This window comes from Maylandia zebra, linkage group LG23 (assembly GCF_041146795.1).
Source record: "Maylandia zebra isolate NMK-2024a linkage group LG23, Mzebra_GT3a, whole genome shotgun sequence".
Taxonomy (NCBI): Eukaryota; Metazoa; Chordata; class Actinopteri; order Cichliformes; family Cichlidae; genus Maylandia; species Maylandia zebra.
In genome coordinates this window covers 48,743,021-48,764,892 of record NC_135188.1, presented here as the reverse complement: position 1 = coordinate 48,764,892, position 21,872 = coordinate 48,743,021, and the positions used below count along the sequence as shown (strand labels likewise).

The 21,872-nt window shown below is 43.0% G+C and overlaps 1 protein-coding gene across 1 annotated transcript in view; it reads right to left on the bottom strand.

The window, feature by feature from the left end:
• The window catches only part of nlgn4xa (neuroligin 4 X-linked a), a 109,678-nt gene that overhangs the window by 6,596 nt on the left and 81,210 nt on the right, over nt 1-21,872 (bottom strand). Inside the window, exons 4-5 of the mRNA XM_004564116.5 lie at nt 11,774-11,959; nt 7,317-8,106 (exon numbers count right to left, since the gene is read on the bottom strand). Of these exons, the coding sequence (XP_004564173.2) occupies nt 7,317-8,106; nt 11,774-11,959 (976 nt within the window). The remainder of the gene's footprint in view (nt 1-7,316; nt 8,107-11,773; nt 11,960-21,872) is intronic.

Below are 21,872 nucleotides of genomic sequence, written 5' to 3'. Positions count from 1 at the left end.
AAATATTTCTATACAGTTTCCAGTTTTCAAAGACATGAGTGTAATATGTTCACAGCACCACCTGTGCCATTTCATAAATTTGTCCTCTCATTAAAAAGGTTGATCACAGCAACACTGCGAGGCTTGCCCTCCAACTGGTGCTTACATATGGACTCATACATTAGGCGTTGCTAGCAGGTGGCGGCGTTTCACTTAAGGCCTGTCATCTCAGCACTAACATATGCTGGAACAATATGCCATCCCCTACCACTGCTATCAGCTTTAAGAAATGTCAATGTTTGAGGTCCTCCGTGCTTATTGAACAGCAAAATATATACTCCTCTTCCAGGTTTCCATCAAGCATCCCATCTGTTGGAAACAGCGACTCTTGCTGTAAGTTGGAATCCTACATCTGTGTTCCTGTCCATAAAGCAGGTGTTTTAAGGCATATAATTCACAGCTGCAATGCAATGTCACTACAGAGGTGCAACAGATACTTTCAGTGTTACTTTGTCCCAGCTGAAAATATCTATGAATAAAGTAGTATATTAAAAAATATTTAAAAAAATGTCTAGAATGTTTCAATCCTGTTTTAATCTGAGTTACAGTGATGGGGAATGAGGTAGAGGCCAAATACTTTGCTTTGGGAGAGGTAAATCAGCAAATGATGATATTATGAAGTGAACACAGTCTAAAACATTACTTAAGATTGCAGTTGCAATGCAGCTTTTATGATATCACTTCATGAAAAATGGGAAATATATGACACTCATAAAACTCATAAAAGACAAAGAGAGGAAGTGAGGAAGCATTTAACGCAGTGAAGGCTGACATACTGCTGATTCTTCCACTTTCTAAATCAGTTGTGGAGACTTCAATATTAACATCGCTCTAGGACTGAACAGAGAGAGACTCAACTTTTGTTCGTCTGCCTGAAAAACATTCACTGTTTCCAAGGGAATGTGCTCGGTCCAGTCAGCAGCAACACACATGTAATGGGCCTGTAATCACTTTTCTCCTTTCCCTACATGTATGTCTGTGAAGATTCTCAGTCATCCAGGTCATCGTGCCACCACCATCTTTGAACAGAGGGCGGGGCTTACGACACCAACTATCCATCTATGATGCGGTTCTGAGATCCTTCCCAGACGCATTAATGCCCACATACATCTTGGGCCATTTGACCGCAGTAAGTCATATGATAGGGTGAGCTTAGGTTTCACAGTGAGCTCACCCAAAACTTGCTGATTGTGACCTACACCCGTTTTCACACCTTGGCTTGTGTGATTAGGTAGAGGATCAATGGGGGTCCATGACCCTCTTGGGGACACACCCATAGGGCTTAAAATCTGGGACTCTCCACCAATTGCTCTTAGAACTGATGAAGCTTCTCAGATGAAATGTTTTCAAGAAAGCCAGACGCTTTTCTTTCCAAGCCCCTTAGACTCTCCCTACACATACCTGTATCAGTGCACTGGCAAATCAAAAGTTCAAAACTTCTAAAACTTATGCCTGCTATGTGACAAATGGCAGAACTGTACAGCTGATATTCTGAAACTCAGCTGTCACTGCATCATCCAACACATCACATCAGTATGTTTCAGTCATATTGAAACGCTTCATCTTTAAGTGGCAGCCATGAAAGGCAGATAAACTGTTTTTGATGATGTGCCACTTCTTTAAAGAATTATGCTGATGTGTTTTGAACATTCAGCGTGCAGTTAAACCCACATGTACACTTATTATTCAGCTGTTATCTCAAACAACGTGCTTTGTAGTGTCAGTTTTAAAATGGTGATCTTTAGAAAAAACTATTAGCAATAAGAAAAAAGGATCAACGGTAAGTTCACATTACATAGGTCATCGCGGTTAGCTCTATCTTAATCTTAAATGTTGTTTGGGATTATACTTAATTACTTTCATCTCAGGAGAGCAGTTTATTTTTCCTCCTTTTTACTCAAGACTCAAGTTATTTGTAAGATACCATGGTCAGCAGTGGGCTGTGTCTATCTGAATATGAAAGCCTGGGATAGCACAGTGATGCAGTGATTAGCACTCTTACTTCAAGTAGGTCTCCCATCTACCATCTCCACACTGGGGTGCTTTGGAGTGTGCATGCTTTCACTTACTATGTGTTTATACACCTCTGCATTTAAACATTATTATTCATCTTTGGCTCTCTTCCACATTGTGTCTTTGTCCACATTTGTGTCTTTTGTCTTGGCTCCCACACCTCGCCCTTAGCCATTCGCAGCAGATGGCCCTGCCCCTCCCTGAACCTGGTTCTGCTGCAGGTTTCTTCCTGTTACAAGGTAACAGGTGGCTGTAGCTCAGGAGGTAGAGCAGGTCATCTACTGATCCGAAGGTTGGTGGTTCAATCTTTGGCTCCTCCAGTCTCCAAGTATCCTTTGGCAAGATACTAATCCCTCTGGAATGGATGCATCTCCAATGCATCCATTCCAGAGTGTGAATGTACTTAGAAAGCACTATGTATAGAGAAAGTGCTTGTGAGAATGGGTGTGAATGTGGCATGTTGTCTAGCTTTGAGTACTCCGAGAGAGTAGAAAAGCACTATATACGAACCAGTCCAACTCCACCTGGGTGTCTATTGTCTTGTGTAGTCTGGAAGAGGATTGGATGATGGGGTTGGTGCAGTTTTCTCTGCGGTGGAGTCGGGTGGGCTGTCCCGGACTCTGTGGGGCTGGGCGGTGCTGCTGCTGCGGGCCCCGGTCCGGATGGGCCTGGGCCCCCTTGCCCTGGTGGGTTCCGGAGTGTGGGGGTGCCTACTGGGGTCAGCGGGGGAGCTGGCCCCAGGGAGGGGCCGCTTGCCCCTCCCTCTCTTCCCTCCCCATCCTCAGCTGCCTCCCTATTCCCACTCCTCCACACCCACCCACACACGCAGGGCTTGGGGTGCAGGTGTGTCACCAGGGTGCAGGGGAGGCACTCCCCCTCTGTCCCCTTCTGGCCGCCTGTGCCTCAATTTTATTCTGCAACCTAGACATCCACATTACTCTTACTCTCACATAACACATACATATAGGGGCTTGGGGGTGGGCACGTCATACAGCGTCCAGAGGATGTTCTGTGTATTCAAACCCACCTCTGGCGCTGGTGCCCTACCCTCAACTTTAAATGCATTTAGACACTGAGGGTTTTTCTGGAGGAGCCGTGCTGCTCTCTGAGAGGAAGCTAGTACCATGTTCTCCTGAGTTTTAAATGCACTTTAGAACAGCACACAGCAACACTACATATGAGCGGACGTAGGGAGGTTTGGGGTCTTCACTCACCCCGGTTGTGTTAGCCGTCAGGGCTGGGGGGCAGGGAGGAGGTGCTGGCCGTCGGATTGGGGTCTGGGATGCGGAGCCTCCCTGCTACTGCAGATAAGGAGGCGGTCTGCTTTCCTCCACCCCAGAGAAAAGGGTTACATGTCCTGGGTCTGGGTACGGTTTTCCCTTCTGGGGGCGGGGGTACCTGGACCTGGGATATAGAGTATGTTTGGGGAGTGCGACTGTCTGTGCAGTGTCTATTTGTGTCTGTCTACACGTCGGGTGAGTGCCGAGTATTTGGTTGTGCATATGGGGTGGGAATGCATGTTTGTGTCCGCGTGCGCCTGTTCGTCTGTGTCTATATGTCAGCTTGGGTCTTAGACTCCACCTCTCTGAGGTATGGAGACCTATCTCCCCTCACCACACTCCCTGCCGGTGGCTGATGCCCTCAGACGTTGGTGTGTCGGTGGTTCTTGGTGTCTGGGGCTGGGCGCTCATGTATGTACCGGCTCACTCCTGGTGGCCGATTGGCGGGGCGTGGCGCCTGTGGCCCAGCTGGGCCCCTTCTGGAGGGTGGGTGCCCTCAGGCCTCTGGGCCCGGTCCTCTCTAGTACAGCTGGTTGCCGGCAGAGCCCGCGGACACGTCACTACAACCCCCTCTGGCCTCTGCTCCGTGGCTGCTTGGTGACCTCTCGTTTGGGGCTCTCCTCAGCTCTTCCCAGGAGGGTGACACGGTTCCCCCCCTGGTGGTCCTCCTTGGGTCCTCGTACTCTGGGGCCTCTGCATGTCTGGGGCCTGGATCTCCTCCATACCTGCTTCATACCCTGGTGGACGGGGCTGTGGCTCCCCACACTCCCTAGCAGATCGTTACATGGAGAAACCTTTGGAATGCAAGCATGCTGATCCACACAGGTGTGCACACAGGTGTACACACGGGTGTTCACAGACGCGGACTACAGCTTTCTTGGCTGCTGCCTCAAAGCACATTGTGCGCTGTCGATCTTGCGTGCTGCACAATAACATGTAATATTTAGTATCTACTGATATCTACTGTTAGCTAGTTTATTGTGATGGTGCTGTTTTTTTATTATGTTGCTCTTTTGTTTGTTTTCTCTTCTGGTTTTTTTTCTCCATACAGGTGATCCAGGTGTTTTGTTTGTTTTTCTTTCTTTCTTCCCCCCCCTTCTCACCGTCTCTTCTCCCCTCTGTTTTTCTTTCTCTCCCTCTCTTTCTTTCATTCTTTCTCCCTGTCCTATCCCCCAGTCATGTTTGTCCCTTGGTATCTTTCTTGGCCTTCAGACAACAATTCTGATGGCTAAAGATCCAAACGGGACAGGCAAAAAAAACAAACTCTATAACTGTAGGGTCTTTATCCTATTATATCAAGCACATTGTTGTGATTTGGTGCTACATAAATAAAATTGAACTGGAGTGAATTCAATGTTCTTCCAGTGTCTGCGTGAGTGCTCTTCAGGTACTTTGCCTCATCTCACAATCCAAAGTCATGCAGTTAATGGGATTATGTTAACTGGTTTTTCTAAATTGCCAATGGCTGTGCATGTGAGTGTGGATGTTGTGTGTCACTCTGTGTTAGCCCTACAACAGAGTGGCGACTTGTGATAGGCTGAAAGCCGACAGCTCGCTGATCCTGATGTGTCGGCGGGTCGGCGCTTTGTGTTTACGCCTGTTTTTGCACCGATTCTAAAGCTGTTAGTTTGATCTCTCTCCAAAGAATATTGACCGAACCAGCAGCAAAAGAAGATCCAACCCTTCACATAAACATCGTCATGAATTCACTCTGACTTTCACTGTTTTGCTTCGACCACGATGCACAGCTCTCTCTCTCTCTCTCTGTACTTCAAGAACAGTTTCCCTTTCTTCATTATTCGCTTGCTTGTTACGCACAAGTCTTCCGTTGTTTACAGGCTGTCGGCCGCTGGTTTTTTTTTCTGTTTACATACTTCTGAAAAGAAAACCTAATTTCTGCCGTTCAATACTGAACAAATTTAAACTTTTTAAAATTATACAAAATGCAAAACGCTCAGCCGTGTCTCTAATAAAACCGCTGTAACGTCAGAGGTAATGTTCATAAGGTAATTAATGGTTTTCTTTCGTTTTTGATGTACTGCAGAATATTTTTATAAAATCCAGGCCAGGAAAATCACCTTCATGTTTTTCTGTGTTTTATCTTCAGCTACTTTGACACAAAGGCCTCTGCTTTGATAAAGCCTTGCGTGTGTCAGCTTCCTTTTTATAGATACAAAAATATGTAAATTTACTGATCTGAATTATAATATTTCTGACTGTCAAAATTTCCCAGATTCAAATCGAATCGAATTTAATAGAATCGTGGATCGAATCGATTCTAGAAATCAGTGACAATACCCAGCCCTAGTTAACATGCACATATGGTATCATGCTCAACTTGTCCAATTCTCTGTAGTGATATGAGGAAAAGTAAAAAAAAAGAAACGTCACTCTGCCATGATTCATGACAGTGCTTTATTCTGTGCCCATTAAAAAAGCAGCAAGAGAAAAGAGTCTTCCAAAATGTCTGCAAGTCTGCCAGAATGAACACTGCAGATTATGAAGCTGATCATGACTTTATTTATTCGCCTTAAAGTGAATTTTCAGTATGAGTGGGCTGCAAACACGCTGATACCTAATCTCAAGGTGTGTGTGAAGCAAAAGCGTGATCCAAATATAAACAGCAAGAAAATCCTTTCATCAAACCCAGCACTGCTGCAGCAGCTGGGCGGATTTGACTTGTTTTATTAACCTCCACTTGATCTTTTTGACATGTTAATCATTCAAACTCTAGGTTAGCAAGAGTTTATGTTCTGTCTATCCTTAGAATATTAAGTATTTATACACAGTATGTATTATAGGTTACCTGACGTGTATGCATGCCACCATACTGTCCTTTATTGTGTCACAAACATACAATAAATGCATCTCATTAGGGGTTGGAGGTCATTTTGCTGCACTAGATTGGATCCACCTATATTTCTTTCAATTAAATCATGACAGTCTTATTTTAAGTGATCACCTTTACCCTATGATCAAACATTTCTGTCCTTATAGGAGGAGTCATCCATTGCCCATTAGGGCTCACGGAGGTGTTTGCAAGTAATAAAATGATTTGAATCACACGTTATGTCTTCACAGTCACAGGATCTGATGGTGATTCATGGCTACAGTGAAAATTTTAACTGAAAATAAAAATAAAAAAAACTACAGAAGTAATTAAATGACTATTTGAATCCACTACAGTCATGAAAACACGTGGAGCTGGTTTCTTGAGAAACAAAAAACACTTTACGATGCTTTTTGCCACTTCACTCACAGTACAATTAAACCAGTTATGAGAATAAGAGGGTAGCGAAATGGGAATATGAATTTGGTTTCTTCCATATAGTGCTTTAAAGAAAGTACATTTCAAATAAATCTGATCCCAAAAGAATGGCAGATTAGCTTGGGTAAAAGACCGAAAGTTGAGGCACACAACGATGTGTGCTGCTGGTAAAGTTTCTGGGCTGCCTTTACTCGTAACAGCCATCCCTCAAGATTCTTTCCATTTATTGGAGATTATGTTTCGGAATTTCAGGAGTGGGACCACGCCTCCAAACACGCTTCCGGCTGTCATCTACAGAGGTTCCCCCAGTTCTGCAAGCTGATCATTCTCGTTTACGTGCCCCACCCTCCCTCCCTCCTTGGTCTCCATTTTTTAACTTCTTCACTTCTATTTAGTGCACGGGGATCTGCCAGGGAGCCGTCGCCAGCCCCCTTCGAGGCCTTCCCAAAACAGCAGCTCAATTCATGTCAAAACATCACCTTTACCTGCTAAAACGCTGTCAAACCTAAAATGAGGACGTGGGCCCAGCGAGTGAAAAGCAATGCAATATCAGGGACTATAACATCGAATCCTTTTACTGAATCTGATGTTTTTGGCTTCTTTAATTATTTGTCTGTTTGTCTTGTGTTATTTTACACGTATTCAGAAGAGTTTGATACTACTGATTCTATAGAGGCATTAAATAGAAAGAGCAGTGAAGGAAAAGAAGCACTTACCCTGTTTTAGCAAAGTTCGTCCAGTAGGTCATGACAACAGCACTTAACATCACGTCATTCTTGGAGAAATTGCAGTTGAAGAGATCCGTTGGGCCGATCATGGGGATTCCAAATACGTATGGGACTTCATCTCCATGAGCTGAGTCAGCCCAGCTGGGCTTCATGTCACTCTGACAGTGGTGATAGAAAGCATAGAAATATGTGGGCGAACCATACTGAGCATGGAGGTCAGCTGTGGCCACAGCTGGTGCCACCCACTGATGGTCAGTAAACAGAGCCACCAGGGTTTTGCGGCGAGTTTCTGGGTTCTCCTTGTCAGCCCAGTCAGTGTACATGAATTTGATGGTTTCACGGAGAGTGTCTTTGCCCTCAGGGTAGCCATACAGATGGTCAACAAAGTCAGAAACAGCAAAGTCAAAATCATTGGCAGACACGCCATCCTCACTGTCCACAATGCCATCAACAAATTTGAACCCCTCACCCTGATTGACCCCCAGCATAATGTCATAGTTCAGGAACTCCCCTTGCTCCATGAGAATCTGGGGGTCATCGGGGATCACATCACCATCGATCACTGGCCCGAAGGCAATGTGGTACTTAGCGGGTGTGATGTACTGCTCAATTAGTTCCTTGTAGTTCTTCTTCTGCAGACACTCCACCAGGTCGATGGTGTCCAGCATGTTGCAGCCCACCTTCTCAGCCAGGGCTCTTGTATATTTGGCAGGCTGGTAGTTGACTGCCCAGCTGGACAGAGCAGTGCCGCTCTGGATGATGGCTTTCTGGAACAGATCTGAGATTGGAATTCGTGTTAGTAATATACACACTTCACTGTATTCATGCTTTATGGTTTAAATTGGTATTGCAAAATCGGCAGTACTTTTCTCTTTCAAAACAGATTTTGATGGCACTCCAATCTATTTAACTGTTTGTCTGGTTACAGTGATTACTGAGTACATGCCCTTTTACCATTTAATTGAATTCAGAATCGCTGAAAAATTCTGTGAAAGTTATTTTCAGATTCATTGTCACACATTGTTAAAAACTGGTGCAGCAGTTTATTGAACATGGAAATACAACATATGAAACAAAAACTGAGTTTTCAAGTTCAAACAAGCTAGAAAGTCAGTATTTGGTATGACCACCTTTAACAAAGCCTCAACTCTCTTAGGCAACCTTTCACCTTGATAAAGCAAATGTTTTGCCATTTGTTTGTTAACACTATACCAAGCAAGACAAGCACAGTTATGATCTGGGAGAACTAATTCTCAAGCAATTTGATGTACATTATTCTATTGTAAGACTATAGTAATTAACCCTCTACGGCTCCTCTTCTTTCTTGGGTTTTGCTGCTTGAGGTATTCACTAAGCAAATGACGAGTTTTGGTCATCTTCCTGATGTACTCATGGGTCTTTGTTGTTTTATCCTGACACTCACTAGTCCTTGGCCACCTTCCGCTCAGCTTACGGTCTCAGGGTGCAGGACTTATGATCCCAGCAGGGTGTAAGCATTGATTGCCCAGATCTTGTTATTCCCATTCAGCTCACTCCTCAGGACTTGTTTACTCTCTGAAGGAATTAAGTGTTTACGGCTTTCCTAGTGGGCTCTTCATCATTCCCATTTGCCTGTGGGATTCCAAGGTACTTGTAGCTGTTTTCAATATCTCCAATGTTGCCTTCTGGTAGTGCAATCCCCTCAGTTCTGACTACCTTCCCTCTTTGTCCGAATGACGTTCCAATGTCTTTGCTGGAGTTCCGAGTCGTGTGGATCAGTGAACTGATGTCTTGTTCACTCCTGGCATACAGCTTGTAGCATGCCAGTAGTATGTAATATCTGTAGCCAGTCTTATTAACGATCTGGCTGAGAGTGTTCAGGCCTATGCAGAACAGCCGTGGACAGGTTAATACTTGGGAAATCCCACACTTAATGGCGTTTGCTATATACCCATAAAATTCCTGACATATGCGATTTGGATCTTGTTGCATTTGTACTGTTTTAGGCATTTCTGGATCCATGTCTGATGCAGTGTTGCAGCTTTTCTTATAGTCAATACAGGCGGTGCACAGGTCGGTTAGTCTGGTCTTACAGACTCGAGAGACTGCTCTATCTACACGGAGTTGGTGTTTTGCCCCTCTGGTGTTTCTGCCAGTTCCTTTCTGGGGCCTGCTGATGTATTGAGCCTGTTCATCTTAGCCGCTATGATGCCTTTCAGTAGCATCCATGTTAAGCTGAGGCAGGGTAATGGCTGGTAGTTGGATGGGACCAGTCTGGGGATCCTTGAGGATCAGGACTGTCCGGCCTTCAGTTAGCCATTATGGAGGCATCTCCTCCATTAGTAGCTGATTCATTTGTGCTGCCAGATCTGCTCATGTATTAGTTTCTTTTCGGTTAGCCAGTCCTCCAACACTTCAACACTTACAGAAAACATTTCTATCCATCTACCCTACATGTAAAAAATAAAAATAACAACATGTACTAAGTGGGTACAAAGTGTGATAAAATGTGTTGCCAAAGAGGTCATGACTACACATTAGTACATGATGATGTGATGTGGGTAAGACTTCTCAAATAACACTGGGCATGCAGACCAGTATAACAGAATTCTAAGAAGCCATGTCTCCATTATTTCCAGCACACATTTCATAGCAAATAATAGAATAATTCATAATATTTAATTTACGTCTTTCTGTCTCTAACGAATGAATGAATGATAAACTGGCATATAGAAGATATTTGCTGTTACTATACTTCAGGCTGGTTCCACATTCTGGAACATTGTTAGCATGACTTCTCGAGCTGCCAGTCAGTAAGTGGGCCACAGTGCGGTAGGAACACTGAAGCCATGGGTTCTATTTATATTCATGCAAACACAGTGGTGACTCAGCCGGGCTCAGTTAAAAGTATGTTATTCGGACAGAGCAGATGTTTCCCATAAAGCCTGGTTAGTCGTGTACAAGCTTTCACCACTGTCACTGTTAGTTAGATGTTCACTCTAAAACTAAACACACTGAAAGAGTGAGAGTGTTATCAGCTTCTGGTGTGCTGCTAATGCAAATGTTGAAGCTACATAAATCTTTATGGCAGCTTTACAACAGAGATCCAACTGAGGCAACAAGTGACAATACCTTCCTTTGTGAAGTCTGATGAAATGAAGGTTGCCTACAAGGGTGTATGGGCACCATGACTGCTGCAGCAATTGAACACAAGGGATTTTATATGTGTCTATCAAGCCATTCATGTTTCTTCAAGTACAAGATAAGGAAAATGAAACGCCAAAATAGCCATGACATAAGGAAATAAAAATCTTCCCTCGCATATTTGGTAAAGCGACCAAGAGACTTTTACCAGCAAGATAAAAATATACATTTTGTGCAGAGTTTTGTTTTTCACAAAGTTTTCATATCACAAAGAGAGGACAGCTGAAGGGGAACTGCGAGAACATTTTCCAAATCTTCCAAATCCTGTTTTTTGCTCGTTTGTTTGTTTTTACTAGAAGAATTATCTTTTGTGTTTTTTAATTAAAATTTTCCATATTATTGTCTGTAAACAAAGATGTAAATACAGTCTTTTTCTCATTCATACCTCATGCTCCAGTGTAAATGACTACAGACTGCATTTCAGTATCAAATATGATAAACAACCCAAGGAACGTGCATGTTTGTCATACGTATGAAGTGTTCTCTGTATTAGAAATAATCTAAGAGACAAAGAGCAAACACTCCATTTTCATACAGGAATATTTTTTGTTTGAAAAAGCTACAAAGTACACACGGTGAACAGGCTGGATATACAAACTGAAGCGCTTCCTCCAGCTGAGCAGAGCTTAGGTTTATATTGAGGTTATGTTCTCTTTTCTGTGGTTTTGTTTCTTTGTTTACAAAAATTGCCCATCGACCTCTAGTTGCTGTGCACAATTAAGTCAATTAAGTGTTTGATTTGCTAGAACTGAATATGAACGAATCCAGTCTATGTTTGAGAAAAATCTGATTACCTAGGTATACATATATCCACTCAAGGACAAATAAATACCTCAAAATAGTGTTGCCATTGTTAACTATTGCACATGCCCCTTGCCACAGATGTATGTAAATGCAAAGCAAGAGGAAACAGATGCAGGAGCTACTTGTTTGCATCCTTAATATCAAGGGTAAGTGAAGGATAGGTCTAAATAACTGCATGAATCTATTTAATACTGTAGGAGTTAATTTTAATTTTAACTAAACAAGAGAAAACAGATGTCTTTTTGCTACATTGTTTCCTCTACTATGAAATGTGTTATCATTTCAGGTCTTCTTTAAAAAAAAACTTCCACGCTTCACGATTCACTGTGGGTTTGTTTTTGATGTGAAATCCACACTATATCAAAATAACAGCAGGAATTATAAACTGATGACAAGACCCCTGCTTTTGACCATATATTACTGTGGTTGTGCCTTGATCCGTGAAAAAGAACATGTACCTTCTGAGTAATGTGAGAGGGTTAGCAGGCTGACACACGATGCTCCTGCACCAGAGCCAAAAATGGTCACTCGCTTTGGGTCTCCTTTGAAGGCCTGGATGTTTTCTTTGATCCACCTGAGAGCCTGAATTTGATCCAGCAGTCCATAGTTGCCCTTGGCTGCCTGGTCTCCTGTGCTTAGAAACCCTGTATTGGTGAAAACACACAAGAGAAAAGAGATCTATTCTTTACTTCCAAAAGGCACTGATTTAATGGGAGTATTCAAATTACAAGTAATTTTTTAATCTCTGAAATGCCTAGTACACTTTTTTTAATCTGGAGGCAAGTTAAACTGGTGAAATAGTGTTATATTTCTCATCTGAATCAATGTGACCTTGAGTATATTATGAAAACAGAAGATTGTGCTTCTCTGTATAATTATTTCAAAGCTGCACTTAGCTTCTTTTTAAAATCTTCTGAAACCATCTAGAGGTACTAGTGTGTACAATGCTCGAAGAAGTACCTACTATCTATTAAACTTAAAATACTACCTATCATCCTCGTTTCTACAAGCACAAAGCAAAAGAACCAACCAAAAGCCCACAAATTTCCTTTAAATGTGCCTCTAAACTGTTATGCACAGAGTGTATGTGCACGAAACTGTCTGGTAAATGCTACCTCCTGCTGGTGACTTTTTTAAAAATAGGAATCTTATATATTAAAGTTTCAAAGGGAACTTGTGCTAAATTCCAGCTCTGTGTTATTATTTTCAGTCTGTGTTTCCTGTTTTATTTTGAAGGTCCAGGTCTGATGTTATGTATCTGGTTTTGCTTCCCCTGTTTCGTTAGGCCTGATCTGCACACAGCCGTCACATAACAGTGAGGTGATTTGAGCTATGCGACAAAGACACAATAACAAATCTCCAGCTGGAAACAGTGATTAGAAGATGGGGGCACTGGTGATAAGTGGATGGACATGGTCAACAACGATACTGAGGTAGGTTGTTGTGTTTTGACAACCCTGCTGGTTCTAAAGTGTGTCAAGAAAATATCTCTGTTGCACCGGCCTAGGGGGAGCCGGAGTGCAACACAAGGAAAACAAGAAAAAGAAAGCAAAGAAGTAAAACACACAGCCACTATTTGTTTTATTAATTCAACAGGTAGCGAGCATCAGGGTGGGCATGGACAAAACAACAAACAAAACACACTAGAAATGAAACAGAACTAACTTCCCTACAGTGAGAAAACCCTAAAAGAAAATACAAGCCTCTTACCTGTCTCCCTAACCGAAACACGAGAAAAAGGTTCTAAAAAGAAGCGGCTTCCCACCCCTACAGCTACCATGTCCAGATAGAGGTCTTTCTAAACTATTTCCACTGCAGCCTAGCTCTTCTCATCTCAGGAAACTCAGTCACACAGAACACAGGGCCGAACGCACGGCTCGCTACAAACAGGAAGTAGGAGAGGCTGCCGGCCCAGTCAGGTCCCAATTTGTAGCCGGCCTCATTCCATCTTCCACCAATGGTCGGCCTCCACCTGGAAACTTACATAACGCAAACATCACAGAGTGCAGAGGTTTTTTTTCTTCGTTCAATGCATCATTAAGTCCTTGCAAAAATGACACAAAGACAAAAAAATCACTGGAGAGCGTCTTTGAAAATGGAGAGAAAGCCAAAGATGTGACACCAGAAGAATCGGAGAGCGCCAACAAAAAGAAAGCTGCATTTAAAAGAAAATTTCAAGGATCATTATATTTGCATTACATCACCCAAACACACACACAGACAGTTTGTCCAACGTGAAACTGGTCCATGATAAAAAAGGGTTGGGGACCGCTGCCTTAAATCACCTTTTTTCCCACTGCCATGTCATTGTACCTCGTAAACAGGTATAAATCAATCAAATGGCCAGTGATACAGCACAATAGATGTCATGGAATGACTTTATGTGATGACCAAATTGATTTGAAGAACCACAAACATGCCTTGGCATGGAAATGTGCCATTTCTTACTCCAAATTTCAATTTTATTCAATTCATTATCATTCTAGCATTAAAGTATTATCTGAATAATATCTGAATTCATCTCTATTAATATGCAGAATGATAAAAAAATAATTGTTATCGTTTACAAGCCACTCACTGTCAAGTACTGAAAGTGCTTTGAATTTGATTTTGCCCATGCCTACACAAACAGTTGGCCAGCAGACATCCATTTCAGTCAAGTGCCAGACCGAGCAGCTTGGCAGAAGCTTCCACATCCAAAACTTGTTGACAAATTAGCAAATGTGCCTAAACCCATTAAGAGGGTTTCTAAATGCTGACACTGGGGGAACTGGTGGAGCGTTCTTGCCAGGCCTGGGAGCTCGGCAGCCAAGCCGGGCAGCAACAGCCGGGCAGCAACAGCCAGTCCCTGTGAGTTAACCAAGAGTGAGGCAGGGTAAATGACAAATGGGATGAGGGCGGCTGGGTAAGAAAGGGGAAAGAAAGACAAGAGGTAGCCTTTGGCTTTTTCATAGAGAGCCGATCCTGTTTGTCATGGTGAAGTGGAAAGGATGAGAGAGATGGGATGGAGGGCAGGGTAAGGGGAGATTACAAGGCCTCTGGCAGCCTCGTACACCCTGTAGGATGACCACGGGTCCTGGCACTGCTCCCCTTCCTTTTTCCCTTCTCCCTTCAGTCTTTCATTCCTGTTCTTTTCCCCGTTTCTCTCTCCCCTCACATATCTCACCACAAAGAAGCCAAAGAGAGAGGCACGCCTATCAGGCAGTCTTCAGGATGTGTGAAGATTAGTCAGTGCTTCATTTCAAAGCACTATGTCCTCAAAATAGACTGCATGCATAACTAAGCCTACAGCCTAGAGATGCAGCATTGACAACATTTTAGAAGCACAGGCTTAAAGAAAAAAATAAATCTACATGTCAATTTGAAACATCGTTTAGACAAAACTTTTTGGGGTAAATTAGCACGTTACGTGTAGCACTGCATAACATAGAGTTAAACAAGCTGGTGTTTCATTTTAATGATGACGCTAATTTCAAATAGACAAAAGGGACTCAAAGTTTGTTTGTTTTTTAAAGAAAAATATCAAAAGCTGAAAAATGTGGTTCATTAACACATTTTCCTTGTATCTGAGTCTCACCCAGTCCTCATTAGTAGTCCTACAATTCATCAGTCTCACCTGTTAAAGGTAGTTCCCCTACTGATTGTGGCACTTGTCATTTCTGGAATGATTTTAGTAGCCTGGACAGCAGGCGCCAAGGAAAGATTCATTTAGTGCCACTAGGTAATGGACGGGTTTTTGTACAGTGCTCTTCTGAGCACCCATAGTGCTTTACACAACCCTAACTTTATTCTATGCTCTACGTAAGTGCTTCCATCCCACAGACATTCAGACAACGTGGGGTTAGTATCTTGGCCAAAGATATTTGGCATACAGACTGGAGCAGACAAGGATCGACTGGTAGGCTCTACCACCTGAACTACAGCCACCAGGGGAAACCTGTAAGAGCTATTTGCACAAATAAAGAATAATCCTCAGACTTTTACCTTTACTGCTCCATAAAAGGTTAAAAGTGAATGTCCACAATTTAGAATTTTATTCAAGCAATTTAGCAGGAGCAAAGCAAATGAAGTAGTAGGAATCCTAAACCAAAAAGGACCTCAACAGCTACAGGCCGGTGGCTCTGACATCCCACCTGATGAAGACCCTGGAGCGGTTGGTCCTGGCTCAGCTTCGGCGCCTAATAAGCTCATCACTGGACCCACTTCAGTTTGCCTACCAGCCTGGCATTGGAGCGGATGATGCCGTCATTCACCTCCTACATCGTTCCCTCGCTCACCTGGAGACCGCTGGAAGCACTGTGAGAATCATGTTCTTTGATTTCTCCAGTGCCTTCAACACCATTCTTCCCTCGGTTCTAAAGGACAAGCTGGTGAACTCTGGAGTGGACCATCACCTCACTACCTGATTTTGGACTACCTCACCGACCGACCACAGTATGTGAGGACTCAGGGCTGTGTGTCGGACAGGGTCGTCTGCAGTACGGGGGCCCCACAGGGAACGGTTCTGGCTCCGTTCCTCTTCACCATCTACACTGCAGACTTCTCCCACAATTCCACCCAGTGCTTCCTGCAGAAGTTCTCTGATGACTCTGCAATAGTCGGCCTCATCACTGATGGGGACGACAAGGAGTACAGAGGTCTGACCCAAGACTTTGTGGACTGGTGCCAGCTGAACTACCTCCAGATCAACGCCAGTAAAACCAAGGAACTGGTGGTAGACTTCCGCAGGCACAAGCATTCTCCACTGCAACCACTGAACATCCAAGGTATGGACATTGAGGCTGTGGACAGCTACAGGTACCTTGGTGTTCATCTGAACAATAGACTGGACTGGACTCATAACTCAGACGCCCTCTACAGGAAAGGGCAGAGCAGGCTGTACCTGCTGCGGAGACTCAGGTCGTTTGGAGTGGAGGGCCCACTCCTGAAGACCTTCTATGACTCTGTGGTGGCTTCTGCTATCTTTTATGGTGTGGTCTGCTGGGGCGGCAGCATCTCTGCTGGGGACAGGAAGAGACTGAACAGGCTGATCCGAAGGGCCAGCTCTGTTCTAGGATGCCCTCTGGACCCAGTGGAGGTGGTGAGTGACAGGAGAACGGCGGCTAAGCTGTCATCCCTGATGGACAACATCTCCCACCCCATGCAGCAGACTGTGACAGCACTGAGCAGCTCCTTCAGTGGGAGACTGCGGCACCCACGGTGTGGGACGGAGAGATTTCGCAGGTCTTTCCTCCCCACTGCTGTCAGACTCCATAATAAAGACTTTAACTGATCAAGCACACACATCCATACATATGCAATAATACTAAGTGCAATAATCCTTTCTGTCATCGTTGTATTTTTACTCAGTTGTATATAGTATTTGTATTTGTATTCTATTTTTATCTTATTGTATATAGTATTTTATTTTATTCTGTTCTGTACAGTTGTGTACTGTATTTATTCTTATTGTATTCTAATTTTTGCCTCATAACTTTTGCACTGTCCACTTCCTGCTGTGACAAAACAAATTTCCCACGTGTGGGACTAATAAAGGTTATCTTATCTTATCTTATCTTATCAAATCACTTAAACTGTACCTAACTAACCTGCTCTGAGCCAATCTGATTTTGTTCTTATTTTGGTGGAGAGAGGTTTATCCCCTTGTTCTGAGTTGATGATAATCAGCCAACAGGAAAGGAGAATCCCCTGGGCATTCAGTGGAAGTATGACGTGAATCAAAATCCTCTTCTGAGCTGCTCGTCTCGCAGAAGACAAAAGGGAAGAACCCTGAGTCTCTGTCACACTTTTTATGACCAGTGCCTGCAGTGCTTGGAAAAAGAATTAACATAAATTCCTGATTTTGAAATGTGTTTTATTTTGATGCCAAAGGGAAATAGGATCAGAACAACATGACATGAACATTTTTGGTATTTTGTTAGTAAAATAAGTCCATAATTTATTCTGGTGATGAGTCATTTTGGAAACCAAGTTGCTAATTGACATTATCAATATTGGTGTAGGGAAACCAAGGTCTTGGAGCAAGTTACACTAATGCACGCTAATGCAAACTTACTTCATCCACATAGAAAATCTGAGGTGAGATAAAAAATGGATTTTTACTAGAAAATAGCATCAGATGACATACAGAGTGAGTGACACATATGAAAGTGAAACTGGCACTGCAGCTCTGTGGACAGATGGTGACCCGGCAGAATGCCAAGTGCTGAAGCTTTGGGCACAAACTGTTCACAGGCCACAGAGCGTATGAGTCACTGTGTTTAATTTAATAACATTCACTTACACTCATACTGGAAATGACAAGTATTTCTTTATCTCATTGAAACTTAAATGTATAAGTTACATTTAAGTTAAAAAACAAACTAGAATTACCAACAGGATGTGAATAAACAGCCACAATCTCAGACATACGTCAGACATAATATATGTTGCAACAAACATGTCAATATGTAAAGCCATTAGCAACATTGCAAATCTTACCTCATTTAAACTTCACCAGTTGATGTATCATGACATATAGCACAGCTGTCTAACACCAGGACCAAAGAAAATAATAACTTGTTTCTATTAAAACTCTCTGACGACTCTTTCCAACCCATATTTCCTGATGAAGCCTTTTATGAAATGCAATGGAGAGTTTTTGGTTACACGTGACCATAGAGGGCATTTTAAACTGTATTTGAAAAGAGAGTGCCTTCCAAAGATCACCTCAAACAAGGATAATGTGAATCTAAGAACCGCTCTTTCTTAAAACCTGTTGAGGACCATACCTGAGGTTGGTATATAGATGCATACGTAAAAAAATGAATTAATAATCTATATAAAACAAGCAAATGATCTGCACTGGTGTCACCTTTTGTCTTTGGTAGTACAAAGAACAACAATAAATGTGAGCGTCGTGCTGTGACCATTATCGCAGCAGACAGCGGCTGCATGAACAGCTGGTTAACATGCAGCCACTATCATATTTCCAACACCCGGCTAAGAAGCACCTGAAATCCTGTTTAATTTCACCTCCTGACATTTTTCATCATCACAGTTTTCATGACAGTTGAGACAAGAAGCTACAAGGTGACTGAGTACTGCATCCATGCCCCCCCCCCCCCCCACACACACACACACACACACATAGTGAATATTACTATCCTGGATATTGTTATGAATAGGCTCAGGTCTGACTCACTATGGGTGCTTTCAGCGTTTATTGACATGGTGTTCTTGTTGTCCATGTGATGTACAGTGGGGCAAAAAAGTATTTAGTCAGCCACCGATTGTGCAAGTTCCCCCACCTAAAATGATGACAGAGGTCAGTAATTTGCACCAGAGGTACACTTCAACTGTGAGAGACAGAATGTGAAAAAAAAAATCCATGAATCCACATGGTAGGATTTGTAAAGAATTTATTCGTAAATCAGGGTGGAAAATAAGTATTTGGTCAATAACAAAAATACAACTCAATACTTTGTAACATAACCTTTGTTGGCAATAACAGAGGTCAAACGTTTACTATAGGTCTTTACCAGGTTTGCACACACAGTAGCTGGTATTTTGGCCCATTCCTCCATGCAGATCTTCTCGAGAGCAGTGATGTTTTGGGGCTGTCGCCGAGCAACACGGACTTTCAACTCCCGCCACAGATTTTCTATGGGGTTGAGGTCTGGAGACTGGCTAGGCCACTCCAGGACTTTCAAATGCTTCTTACGGAGCCACTCCTTTGTTGCCCGGGCGGTGTGTTTTGGATCATTGTCATGTTGGAAGACCCAGCCTCGTTTCATCTTCAAAGTTCTCACTGATGGAAGGAGGTTTTGGCTCAAAATCTCACGATACATGGCCCCATTCATTCTGTCCTTAACACGGATCAGTCGTCCTGTCCCCTTGGCAGAAAAACAGCCCCATAGCATGATGTTTCCACCCCCATGCTTCACAGTAGGTATGGTGTTCTTGGGATGCAACTCAGTATTCTTCTTCCTCCAAACACGACGAGTTGAGTTTATACCAAAAAGTTCTACTTTGGTTTCATCTGACCACATGACATTCTCCCAATCCTCTGCTGTATCATCCATGTGCTCTCTGGCAAACTTCAGACGGGCCTGGACATGCACTGGCTTCAGCAGCGGAACACGTCTGGCACTGCGGGATTTGATTCCCTGCCGTTGTAGTGTGTTACTGATGGTGACCTTTGTTACTTTGGTCCCAGCTCTCTGCAGGTCATTCACCAGGTCCCCCCGTGTGGTTCTGGGATCTTTGCTCACCGTTCTCATGATCATTTTGACCCCACGGGATGAGATCTTGCGTGGAGCCCCAGATCGAGGGAGATTATCAGTGGTCTTGTATGTCTTCCATTTTCTGACGATTGCTCCCACAGTTGATTTTTTCACACCAAGCTGCTTGCCTATTGTAGATTCACTCTTCCCAGTCTGGTGCAGGTCTACAATACTTTTTCTGGTGTCCTTCGAAAGCTCTTTGGTCTTGGCCATGGCGGAGTTTGGAGTCTGACTGTTTGCGGCTGTGGACAGGTGTCTTTTATACAGATGATGAGTTCAAACAGGTGCCATTCATACAGGTAACGAGTGGGGGACAGAAAAGCTTCTTACAGAAGACGTTACAGGTCTGTGAGAGCCAGAGATTTTCCTTGTTTGAGGTGACCAAATACTTATTTTCCACCCTGATTTACGAATAAATCCTTTACAAATCCTACCATGTGGATTCATGGATTTTTTTTTCACATTCTGTCTCTCACAGTTGAAGTGTACCTCTGGTGCAAATTACTGACCTCTGTCATCATTTTAGGTGGGGGAACTTGCACAATCGGTGGCTGACTAAATACTTTTTTGCCCCACTGTATATGGATTAGTGCTACTCGTGGCATTGATGGTGAATGCTCTATGTTAGATCGTTGATTCTGTAGAGGCCCAGGCTGTTTCTTTTCAATCTGCCATTATTCTGTTTTATCAGCTGTCACTTACTGACCTTAAACCACACCACTAAGATTTACTTAAATTGCATTTTGCTCCATCTCTCTTCAGTTTCTCAATCTGGGATAAATATAATATAAATCTCACCAAGCTTGTCAACATTTTCAAGCTTCATTCAAACCGAATGCAAACACGCTGCAAATCTTTCTAAATTACAACAAAATGAATGTTCATCCTCCCATCTGTTTCCATTTCACTTTGCCCTTTGTTGCATTATGTTGTCATCAGTAAGCCAACTTTCATATGTTATTAAAAACATCATATATTAAGATTTCCTTTTTCTTTTCAAGTTTTTTGCTCAGGGTGGCTATAAAAAAGGCGACCGTAACCTGCAGCTGGAGATTCATTTGTAGTGACATTCTGAAATTAGATGCAAGAGACGCATACCTGAGATTCATGAGAAACAAGCTAACTGGACACTTCCTGCTCTCCACTGCTTCAACAAAAGCTCAAGAAAACAAAACAACAAAACATCACTTGGTCTTTGATAGAACCTTGGAGCTATTTATTGTATGGACACATTATTTTGGTGCTAATGCGGTACATTTTCTTGGGCATCAAATTCAACGATACGTTCTTTCGGTCCACGTTTACAGTCAGTGGCAAATGAATGGTAAACTGAGCATCCAAACAGGTGGCTGCTACAGCAAATACTCACAACATGAAGGTAATAGCAGTACACTGTGCATGCTGTCCAGAAAGTAATCTCTCCATGAAACATTAATTATCAGAGAGAATGGAAGGCGGTGATTTAAGATAAGCTTAGCAAGGTCAGCAGCTCTCAGCCATAGCCATGTCCAAACCTTCCTCGTGTCGCATGAAAATTTGCTGAACAGGCTAAATCAACTGAGCACAATCACTGGGGCAAGGGAAGGTGAAGACAAGGCATTTAAAGCGTGTCAATTTCTGGTAATGAGAAAGAAGAAGCTTTAAAGCCCACACGGGACATCCCTGGCATTAAACACTAGCTCCTCTGACTGACAGCACAGCAGTGGAACCAACAGACCACAGCTGTCAGGTACGTCAGCCACTGTGGGTGCATTTGAGGGTCACATCATGTGGCACATTTTTGGATGGCAGCAGAGCAATGAGTCACACTCACAATGGCATTATGATAATGACTGAAAAAGATATTCCTCTACTAACTTCTCTTTTTTTCACGTAAGCTGCAGATTAGCTTTGGTTGGCTAGGCTTCATCCTGTCTCTGCAGACTACACATATTTGACAGTATTTTGGAGGTTAGCACCAATGTCATCATTAATGGAGGTACAAATACATGTAATGTATGTCAATTCACATACTAACACAGTAGGTTTTCCTTCAGGTCCATTAAAGAGTCTCACAGTGACACAGTGTTGCCTTGAATGATGTCATCCATCATGTCCAGCAACACATGCTCCACGGTTTCGTTATGCTGTGACTTTATTATGCAGCCAGTTACCAGTTTAATGATACTATGTTAAGATTATCCATTACAGCGCCCTGCTGGTGGCAATGGGGGCCAAAACAAAGGTAAAGACCAGAAAATGCCCTGTGATCTATCAATGACATAATCGGTAGAAATTAAGTGCTGATATAATC